Genomic DNA, 12,383 nt, shown 5'->3' on the forward strand with positions numbered 1-12,383 from the left:
TTTTTATAAGTTATTTAATCGATTTTCATTAATGAGTTTTAAGTCTTCCACATTATATTTTGTTATTTATGGTTGAAATGTTGGGGATTAGATTGGTTGGTTCGCTCACATAGTAGGATAAGTGTGGGTGCCAGTCGCGGCCCGTTTTGGGTCGTGACAGTTTTTGTCTTACTTTTAGTAATGATCTTGCTCTTATAATTTCATGCAAAAAAACAAATCAATTATTCTCTTTTATATATCTTATTTTGTGTCATTCTTATTAAAAGTAAAAATAATTACACAAAGCAGTCTTTGTCGATAGATTTTGCATTACAAGATTAAAGTGGAGGACAATTAAGCTAAACATAAATATATTTGATTAGAAATATTTTTTTGATGTGCTTTTAAGATGTCACAAATTTAAACATCAAGTAATTTGAGGTTTTGAAGGTATAAAGTTGAAAGTTATAGGTATTACTAATAAGTATTAATTAAGTATAGAGGTTATGAAAGATGAAGAAGTGTGAGTTTATGATAAAAATTAAACTAAAAATAAATATATAAAAATAAGAGGAAAAAGGTTAAAAAAAAAAGGTTACATATTTTTTTAATAAACAAAAGTATGTTTAAGTAAAATCCTCCAGCATTTTTATTATTTATTTTATTATATGACATATTTTCTTTTTACCTCATTTTAGAAATTTCAAATTATTAAAAGTCTCCAAATATGCTTCTAATAATAAACATTATTTTTAGTAATTACTATTATTTTATCAATATATACTTTTTCTCTTATTTTATATTTTATATTATAGGAGTGATATCTATTCAGAGAAAAAAGTAATTAAAAATAAATTTAAAAAGGAACATAGAATTAAAAAGTTAATCAAAAGGAATAGAAAAAATTTAAAATTATCAACAAAAAAGTAATCCTACGGATGTTTTAAAATAAAATTTTAAAATATTTAATTTTTGGTTGATTAAATTCTCAAAATTGTGAAACATTTGGCCTATAAATAATTTCTATATATAAATAATATAATAAATAATGCAACGTTAAAATTATGTATTTTTATCATATCATTGTTATGTGATTGTGAGATACGAAATTATAAGAGGAATCGATTTATTTGATACTTAGCTATATAATATTTGTATTTAATATTTAGTATTTTATTAACTTTATATTGAGATGTGATATATTTCTTTTTTTATTACTTATATTTATTATATATTTGTATAACATTTTTATAGCTAGTGAAGAGGAAGATATTGTTGGACGAAATTAGAAATAAGATATATTGGTGTTTTTACAATTAACTAATTAATCTGATAAGGAACCAATCAACTCTTATTGCATCAGATGTTTAACCGGAGAACTATAAACAATCCTTACAATAATACCAACAAACATACATAAAATTATAGTTAACTAATCAAGCAAAAGTATTTAAAATATTTAGTTATATATGATTTGAAGGGGAAAGAAGGATCATATTCTCAACATAACATAATTTCAATCCTTACAATAATAACAACAACAAAAAGACATAAAATTATAGTTAACTAATCAAGTAAAAATATTTAACATATTTAGTTATATATGATTTGAAGAGGAAATAAGGATCATGTTCTCAACATAACATAATTCAATTCTTCAATTTACAAAGTGAATAAAAACAATCAGTGTCGGTCGAGACTACAAGAATAAGAAAAAAAATCTCAAAAAACTACAAAGAAAAGCAAAAAAGAAAATGAACAAATTATTTTTTCTATAAAAGAATCATGATTTGTATCATCAACAATCCAACCTAATAATATCAAATATATAATTACAATAGAACAAAAGTGATAATGATAATTATACATGTCAAATCATTTTACGTTACAAAATTAAACTATACAAAATATATAAAATTTTTCATTATACATCCCTCTCCTGCAAAAATCAGATCAAAGAAGACAAAAAAAATTAACAAATCAAAGAAACAAAAAAATGAAGAATAAGGAAAATAAAAATAAAATGACCATCATGCAATGTCTCAAAGTGGGTTTTTATAGGTGTAATATTTTAGGAGTTATAATTTTTTATGTTAAATATTTTGAAGGTTATGAATATGAAAGGTTAGGAGTTATATTATTAAATTAAAGGTTAGGTGTTATCTATATTATTAAAAGGTTAGGAGGTGTAATCCTCATTAAGTAACTTATTAATAGCAATATATATATACACATAATATTATTGTGTAAAAAAAATAATCTAAAAAATCCTATTTTTTTAATATATATATATATATATATATATATTATTTCTCATCATTGAGGCATACCACATAGGCGGCATAGTAGTAAACATTTATGCAAAATAATAGTAATATATATATATATATATATTACTACTATTTTGCATAATTATTTAGTATTCTTTGATTAATACGTCAGTTACAATTCTTAATAGATTAAATTAATTTGAAAAACTATATATTCTTAACTAAATAAAATTAATTCAAAGTAAAAACTACACAAAATCAATACTTCTAATAATGAATACGTGAAACATAACTAGTTTTAGATATTTATCACCTTATGTTAGACCATTTTCACTTGGTAGAGAAAAGAAGAAAAATTAATAAGAACCAAATAATACCTCAAAATAAAAAGACAACAAAAAAAATTATACATAAAATACTATAAATTATAAATTCAATACGAAGCAAAAGGTCATAATGATAGAGTAATAGTTAACATAAGTATCCTATGTTACATGAATTAATTCAAGAAGCAAAATTAATCATGTAAGACCGAGTAATATGACATAGAAATTAATGGGAACCCAAAATCTGAACTTTAAACAATTATAATAATTATATTACACAAAAGTTACAAATAATATTATACAAATTATAAAATATAGAAACGGTCGAATTATACAAACTCAAAATTCTAGCGACGTAATTATCATTGAACGTTGGTCATCAGTGGTAATTAACTAAAAGTATAGTTATGACAACTAAGTAACTAATATTTACTTAAACACGTAATTTTCCTTTTTCAAATAGACAAAATAGGTAATTTTTTAGGGGAAAATTGTATATAATAGCAAACTAATAACCTAAATTAAATGGAATGGCTAGGGTTTGATTTAATTGTGCTCCATAGCAAACATTAGCTAAAATTTGCCAGCGTCTCTCTCCCAGAAATCTCACTCGCCACTCTCCATTCTCGCTCGCCTCTCTCGCTTTATACACAGAAGTGTATAATTCTGTTTCTGTTTTGTATAAAGCGAGAGAAAATTGTATATACACATGCAAAAATATATATCTTCGTGTTATACACTTAATTATACAATTTACAAACATTTTACTTCAAATATTGCAGAGAAAAAGGTCAACGAATTATACAATTGCGAATTATACAATTGCAGTGAAATACAATTTTCTCTAGCTTTATACAACAGAATTGTATATATTGTGTTTCTGTTTTTGTATAAAGCGAAAGAAAAACATATATCTTCTTGCTATACACTTAATATTGCAGCGAAATAGGCAGTGAATTATACAATTGTGCATTATACAATTGCAGTGAAAATAGGATAGCGAATTGTACAATTGCAGCGAAATAGGCCAGCGAATTATACAATTTAGGCCAGCGAATTATACACTTGTATATGTATAGCGAATTATACAGTTTTTGTGTTTGCTATGGAGCGCAATTATGCAAAGTTTACTATAGCATACAAATATGAATTTTTTGTTTGCTATATGTGAAAGTTGCCCTTTTTTTAGTCCCTAGCCACAATTATTGTGTTTACTTAACTAGTGGTGTTAATCGAACGGATTAGGTTGCATAAATATTGAATTTTTTTTAATTATATTTTCAATATATTAAAAATAATTAATTAAATTAATTTTTAATAATTTCATAATTAAGCATGAGAAAGGAACCACGAAATGCACCAAAGAAATATGTCTTATCCATTCTTTCTTAGTTGCAACTTTCAAGATCTAAAAAAATAATTAAAAATATGACAGTAGCAAGTAAAAAAATAAAAAATATATTTATTTTTTTCAATTTCTAAATTTCCTCCGTTCTACTAATTCTTTTTTGTTTATTTATTTTTTATTTCTTATTTCTTAAAGATAAAAAAAATAAAAAGTAGAAAAAAAGGAGTAAATTTTTAGTTTATAATTTCTAATCGTGAAAAGATAAATTATATCTAAATCTAAAAATTAAAAATTTATATCTATAATACTCGAAAATTAAAAATCTGAAATTCATCAAGTTGATAAAATAATTACTCTTATTTATTTAAAGGAATTGTTGTTACGCATGAATTTCCTAGAAAAAGGTTAAATGATAAGAATATATTTATCCAATTACACTTGGAATGTATGTGAATGAAATATGAAGAAAACTAAAATTACCATCATGTTTTCTCTATTATATGATTGTTTTCATATCTCGAACGTATATGAATCACATCATGCACAAATAAAGACTCATTAAAATTAAAATATTTATTTATTTTAGTACTAGAGAGGTACAAAAAAAAATTGGAAAAAAATATTGATTGTGCTTCATTGAAACATTATAATAACTAGGAAATGATATAGAAAGTTCTTTATGGTTTCAAAATAAACTTTTATACAAAAAATTTGAAAGGTTTCTAGTTCTCCAATGATAATGATAACACAAATTTGTTAAACATAAACTAGTTTCATCATATATATATTTTTTATTATTATTATTATTTGTTGTTTAATTAAATGATATGTTAAAATATTAACTATACATATTTGTAGTCACAATATATAAGCTCTCAAATTAATATTTTTTTGAAACTGATTAAGAATTTGTAAAATTAAGTAATTCTACTGTATTTATTATGTGAATAAATTTAAATTTACCTATTTAAATAATTATTTAAATTCAATTTTAATTTTTAAATTCAATTTTAAAATATAATGTAAAATAGTTCAATAAAAATAATCAAAATTTAAAATACTTTAGAATTGGTAGATATCGACACAATAAAGAAATATTAAAAATCATATGGCTCATAAGTGTCGATCCTATTTCACAACAAGTCAAGATAGTTATACATTGATGTTGTAGTTTTAATATTTGTTAATTACTTTTAAGGTTTAAAAAATTAAATTTCATATTTAAATATTATCTTGTAAAGTTAAACTTCATATTTAAATATTATGATTTAAAAATCAGATTACGTATTTAAAACTACATATTTAAAATAATATTTTAAAGGTATGCATTGGTACCTTATGAACATTTTTAAAGGAACTATTCAAAAATATATTTTTTAACTAAAACGTGCACTTTTTATATTAACTAACATTATTTTTTTAAACTATACACATATAAAAAAAATTATTAACTGAACAAAATATTTAAATAATGATAAGTAAATAAATCTACAATACGTGTTTAAGACTGATTTTAATTATTAAAATATAAATATTTTAAAAAGAAATCACATGTGAGAATTATCAATATATTACTGAATTTTGTGAGAAGTGTCACATTAAAGGGAGCTTCAAAATTTACCTTGAAAGTGATTAACTTATTTATGTCGTTATGACATATTTTCACTATAAAATATCAAAAAAATTTATAACACAAAATTTACTTTTTTATTTTTTAATACATAAAATTCATCTAATTATTAAATTTATTCCACGAAACTTATCTTTTGATATTCATCACATTTAAGTACAAACTTTATTTAAAAAAATATTTGTTATTATCTGAAAAGAGTAATCTTTGAAGTATGTCATAAAAATATTTTATTTATTTTAAAAGATGATTATGAAATATAATATTCAAATGATTATAGTAGTGAAGAAGAAGAAAAATTGAATCATACTATTTTAAATTTTGATGATAGTGTATTAGATATACTATAATGAAATTAAAATAAAGAAAACAAATATGTTCAAATAAATGCTAAAATCACAAAAAGAAATTTTAATTTTGAAAATTTTTAACTTGATAGCGGATTTGATTTCTCAATTTCAGTTTCAATTTGATGATAGACAAAATGAAAATGATGTTGTGATAACAAGATTATCAACGAAGAATACCAAAGGTTGAGGTTAAGCAGAATTAAAGAAAGAAATGAAAATATCTAAACAAAAACTGAGGTTAAGCAGAATTAAAGAAGCAAATAAAAATATCTAATTAAAATAAGAAAGAAAGAAAAAAAAACATAAATAAAACAAAGAAAAGTAATTGTATAAACTTGAAACGTGGTAAGAAGTAATTGGTGCACACATTATTGACCAAAAAAAAAAAATATTTATATCACTTTTAAATTATTCAATGAGGTACTATGATCCTTATAAAGTTGAATGGGATAATTCTATATTTTCTCAATATTTTACCATATAACTTGAGAAAGATTCTTTCAAGTTAATGAAACATATATTATTTATTAAAATATAATATTTTGATTTTTATTCTCAAAAACATCATTAGTAAATAATAATATTTAAGTAGGTCAATTCAAAATTTCAAAATATTAGATAAGATTGTATTTTCATTTATATACAACTTACAAATTTGAAAAGATAACAAAGAACAATATTATTTGACAACTTGAAATAACAGTTGTAATTTCAAAAAATACATAAAGTAATATGATAAGTCTATTTTTTACGAGTAGATACACAATATTTCTTGACTAAAAATTACAATGCAAATATGTTATTTTATTGAAAAGATAGGAAAGATAGACTGCCTAACTAGAAAATGTAAAACTCAAACATGAAATTTATGGGAAAAATATAAAAATTAATATGAATACAAGTTAAATAAATTGGCTAAGGGTTATAAGGGTAAAATCATATTACCCTCTTATCTATTCATATGCACTATACTTTAATTCTTCCCAATTTGAATACAAGTTCAATAAATTGGTTAAGGGTTATAAGATATCACTTTTTAGGAAAAAGAAGAGATATAGAGTAAAAATTAAATCCAAACAATTACAGCTAGTTGTTAGCCATCACTATCATGCATATTGATTATGGGTAGGAAAAAGGAAAAAATAAGTAATGTATACTTTAAAATTAAAAAAAGTTTGAAACATTAAAAAATATACGAAATATTCTGCACATAGAAGATATGATCAAGAGTTCAAGAGTAGGAACTAAGTCTACTCCTTTTGTTTACACCACTAACTACTTTGATGAGATAAACACAAGACATATTCTTTCTTGTATTAACAGTTATCCTGTGCAACTCATCTGCTCCACGCAAGTATAATATTGCCTTACTTGCATCGAGGGACTACATATTTACACGTCAACAATATGTTATAACGCAGTAATTCAAAATGCTTCAATTTTACACAACATCAAAAAATGAAGTACACACTCCCAAACCTCCATCAGCTATATCTATATATTGCATAATATGTGAAATTTCCCAAGTGTCTAATTCAAAACTAAAATAATGTCCAAAAGAAATAGATAGTATGCAATTGGACCATAATAAGAAAATAATGTAGCTATAAGCATGAACTTAGGGGTGAAAATAAATTTATCGAAATCTGACTTCGATCCAACACCAATTAAAATCCAACTCAAAAACTTTAGGCAATGGTGAAGAAACGTTGGATAACACGTTTACAACAACGGGGATACTTAATTTTAATCTAGAATAACAAATACACACACCATAAGTAATTAATAGTATAACATACATCAATAGCTTCATGTATATCAGGTATGCCTTTGGTTATATTCACTCTATCCTCTACATTCATGATACATAAGAAATCATTAATAAAGACCACATATCGAAATAGCAACAATTTAAGTTAACAACAGGAATAAACTTGTATGTAGAGTATAATCTTGATTTTCTCTTCATAGGGTTGATGAAAATATTCGCGTGCTATGTTTTTAATATCTTTCACAAGGGAATCAGGAATACCATGGCCCTTCTGCAAGATTGCGGAACAAACTACAATAGAGATCAAATGGACACTAATCCCACAACAATGAATTGATTTATAAAAAAGATCCAACTTAAAACTCAATAAAAGCTTAGCTTCTTCACATATCTAATAACCAAATACATGTAATAAAATTCTCTTCACTATGTCAATTTTATGATGTGAACTTTACGAAAATAGTTAATCGAATTCACTGATTACACAAATGATATACTTGAACACAATATTTGATTATAAGCACAATCTCACTCTCAAACCTTGTTTGTTCATTTTACTAGAAATGTAAGATGTATGCCTGCATTCTAGAAGCTAACAAGATTAGAAGAAAAGAGACGTTTCTCTTGCCTTTTATGATAGTAAATAAAACACAAACATGAACATCTACAACTTTAGATGTCAATGGCCTCAACAGGCAACAAGCACCAGCAAGTTTTTCAACAAAATCAGATAGTCTCAAAATTTTCAATAAAATTCTACTGAATTGATGGTAACAAGAAAAACAGAAAATGGTCGGTTACAACGAGCCACCAAACAATCAAGCCAAAAGTTTTCATCCTTGTCAATAAAAGAAATCAATAAAAGAAACCAAGAACTTTTCCACCAACATTCTTTCTCCTAGCCTCTTCATGGTCCATGATACCAGCTGAGGTAGTCAGCACAATGTACCCGAACTGCAAGTTGAAAACCAATATGCAAGATCAAAACATAAAATAGACTATACAAAATAAAACTGACAAACAAGTACGACTTTTACTCCATCTCTGATCGCAGAAAATCTCTGCAATTTCATTTGCTTTGTATCAAGTATAGTATGAACTACATATGATGCTTCATTCCACAAAATGACTGTTGAGATACTTCTTCAAAGAAACACAATTCTCACGGACTAGTACAAATATAACTGCAGATCGAGACTCTGTTAGCCAAGCCATAGTATACAAAATTTCCCCTTTGGGTATAGAGGAATGCTTCCTTTACAGGAGAGCCTCAACTGCTAGCATCTACAAAGAGCGCTTGCTATGTGACAATTATAAATGGATGGGTCTTGTAAGCATTACAGATGATTGCCCCGAGTAGTCAAGATTTTTAATGCTAAAGAAGTAGCAATAATTTTCAAATATCATCTCTTCCCTTCGAAACAAAACTACTTTTTTCAAATTTCACAATGGAACATTGGTCAAACGCCCAAGTAGCAAGCCAATTCATGATTCAGCAAAGAAGAAATCAAGGATTATTAATGTCTATTTCACAAGCTAATATGACCACCACGACTTGTTTCAACAAAGAAGTAAGGAATCAAAAAAATAATAATGTCTATTTCAAAAGCTAATATGACCATGACTTGTTCACCCCAACAATCATTTTGGAAGCTAGAAGCAAGGCTCAATTTGGAGATAACCAGAAATAGAGTTCTATATATTGATGAAGGGAACAAAGTGAATATATTAATTACTATACCTGTCGTGAAGGGAGCAATCTAGCAGTCCATCCTTCAATCTCCTTGACTCCAACATCGAAGCGAGGACTAATGACACCACACTTGTTTAGCCTTCCGTTCAGTTCGACAACAATCTTTCCGGACCTATGATCATCGACGTACTCAAATTCTCCAATGTAACCTACACATAGATAACAGTAAGAAAATGATAGGGTGATGCTGCAGTGTATACAGTTAAGAAATTAACATACCATGCTTCTGCATAACAATGAGGAACTTGATGATGACTTTTGATGAAGGTCTAATCATGACCTGACGCTTTCCCCTCTTTTCAGCATTGTACATGCTCTTGAGAGCATCATTCAGCACGCTAACTCTGACCATCTTTTCTTATCTAACTGTAACCAGTATATGCAATAATCAGATGCACCATCGAAAAAAGTAACCACAAAAATAGCTCCAAAAAAAAAGAATCAAATGATAGCAAGATATAGTCAATTCCCTCTAAAAGACACTAGGTTTGACAGAACAAATTCTTATGTATTAGTAACTATAGATTAGAAACAGACCAACAAACTTCAGAAATCATGAAAACAAAATAGCCACGGATAGGACTCAACAGAAGGCAACACAATAGTTACCAATACACAGACCTACATCAATAAGCTTCCTTTATAAAAGAACAAGAAACAAATTCTCACCACCACGCATTATCAAAAAGCGTAATAAGTGTGTCTCTCTAATAGAACAAGCTCACACACATCAACCCACTTACACAGAACATCATAAACTATTTGCTTAAAGCACCATAACCCATTTTATTGCCTCTTTTACTTTCCAAATTCCTACTTCCAATTACACCCCCATTAAAACTAATTATCACTCACAAAGATTTACCATAAATACAACTACTAAGAACCCTAAAACATAAAATCTCCACAATCAGATAGTATAAAAACTACTTTCTCTATCATGGGTCAGAAAAAAAAGAGATTAAAATCCATCACTTCACAATTCACAGCAAAAGCTGTAACTGTCAAGTAAAAATCACATTTTTACACTCCAAATTCCTACTTCCATTCACACCCCTGTTAAAACTAATCATCACTAGCATAAATTTTACCATAAATACAACAACCAAGAACCCTAAAACGTGAAAGGGTAAGCACACTTGCTAATATCAACAATAAGATAGTATGAAATACTAGTTTCTCCATCATGGGTCGAAAAAAAAAAGGTTTAAAGCCATCACATCAGAGCAAAGCCTCAAAGATCGTCAAAAAAGATGACATTTTTACTCTCCAAATTACTACTTCCATTCATCACAAGCATAAATTTTACAGTAAATACAACTATCAAGAAGCCTAAAACGTTAAAGGGTAAGAAGCATAGCTAATAGCTAATATCAACAATGAGATTGTAAGAAAAACTACTTTTTACAACACGTGTCGGGAAAAAATAGATATTAGAAGACATCACATCACAGCAAAGCTTCTAAGAATGTGAAAAAAGTCACATTTTTAGTTGACAAATCTAAACAGAAGCTACAATAAACAATGGTATGTGAGTAAAGAGATGCAGGCAAAGAGACACTTACGATTTGATTCGGTAGAGAAAGAGATCACAAGAGTTGTTGCTGCGGAGGAGCAAAGAGGCGGCAATCTGAAGCACTGGTTTTTACTAATAAACGTAGGGTTTTAGGTTTTATTATTGTTAGGAAGAAGAAGCACTTGGGCCCAAAATCATTTTTTGACCAAATGGAAACTCCCATATAAGGTAGGAAAAATTACTTAAATACCCTACTTTAATTATCTTAATAACTATTTATCCCAACTTATTTTAAAAATTTTAAAAATCCCTTATTCCCCCAATTTAAAAAAATATAAAAGATACATCAAGATTTCCCACCTTTTTTTCACCCAATTGGCAAGTTTTACTTTACCAAAAACTAAATCCTATTTTCAAGCTACCCACTTCCCCATTAACATCCCCAATTAAAATTTACCATATTAATTTTTATTCCTTTTCCTTTTTATTTCCCTACATTGTAGGTGTATAATTGTCTACTTTTAATTCCCCATTCCACACGTTTGCAGGCAAATTTTGAATTCCAGTTCAAATTTTCATCCATATCTATTTGATATATTTTGTAGGACTCTCTTTCCATCTACCAAATTTTCTCCTTCAGTCTATTCATCGTGTGAGTTTAATTTTTATTCCTTTTCTACTTTTAATTCCCAATTCCACACGCAGGTAAATTTTGAATTCCCTTCAAATTTTCATCCATATCTATTTGATATTTTATAGGACTATCTTTCCATCTAACCAGATTTTCTCCTTCATTATCTTCATCGTGTGAGTTTACAAATATCATGGAAGAGTGTGGTAATCCCAAACGTGTGTATGATTCTGATGATGAGCTGTGGGCTGAGAATAGATCTAAGAGATTGCATGACCCATTGTTGATGAAGAACAACAATGTACTTGAGCCAAAGAAGAAGACTGAAGAAATCAAGAAAAAAAGGCCAAGAAAAGTTACATCAACTGTGTCAAGACCCACACTTCCTAAGGTATGTGTTTCAAATTCATAATTTTGTGTTTTTGTTTATAATACCCTAAGTGTAAACTGTTGTATGTGTTTGTAAGCTGTAATTAACAATGAAGATTGATACAGTCAAATTAAAGTACAACCAACATGTTTCTGTACATTTTATAGTGTGTATCAGATTCATAATTTTTGTCAATAATTTTGAGTTGTGTATCACTGAAAGCACAATGTCTGTAAAATTTTAAGATTCTTCAGTAAAATTTCGATTAGTAAAAGCATTATGTTGTTTTCAGTTTTAAGGTCTATAATATGGTAATAATTTTGTGGGTTGTTATTAGTAAAATAAAACTGTGTGGTACAGTTGTGTGATGTATCAGATACACCAAGTCTATTTACAATGTTTATAAGTTCAGTTAATAAGATGTATCATATACATATTA

General features: G+C 26.7%; 1 protein-coding gene across 1 annotated transcript; it reads right to left on the minus strand.

The window, feature by feature from the left end:
* Nucleotides 1-8,329: 8,329 nt before the first annotated feature.
* LOC107015562 (40S ribosomal protein S15a-1) lies at nt 8,330-11,149 on the minus strand. The gene is made up of 4 exons (XM_015215874.2): nt 10,993-11,149; nt 9,647-9,793; nt 9,416-9,576; nt 8,330-8,628 (listed from the first exon to the last, which is right to left on the minus strand). The coding sequence occupies exons 2-4, from the start codon at nt 9,777-9,779 to the stop codon at nt 8,530-8,532; spliced, it is 393 nt and encodes a 130-aa protein (XP_015071360.1). The 5' UTR covers nt 9,780-9,793; nt 10,993-11,149; the 3' UTR covers nt 8,330-8,529.
* Nucleotides 11,150-12,383: the final 1,234 nt, after the last annotated feature.

This window comes from Solanum pennellii, chromosome 4, assembly GCF_001406875.1.
Source record: "Solanum pennellii chromosome 4, SPENNV200".
Taxonomy (NCBI): domain Eukaryota; kingdom Viridiplantae; phylum Streptophyta; class Magnoliopsida; order Solanales; family Solanaceae; genus Solanum; species Solanum pennellii.

Bases quoted from the DNA above. Each gene is read 5' to 3' on its own strand.
- LOC107015562 (XM_015215874.2), bottom strand. From the start codon at position 9,779: ATGGTCAGAGTTAGCGTGCTGAATGATGCTCTCAAGAGCATGTACAAT. The intron at 9,577-9,646 runs GTATGTTAATTT...ATCTATGTGTAG, and splicing joins CATTGTTATGCAGAAGCATG to GTTACATTGGAGAATTTGAG. The intron at 8,629-9,415 runs GTATAGTAATTA...TTCAACTTGCAG, and splicing joins GATTGCTCCCTTCACGACAG to TTCGGGTACATTGTGCTGAC.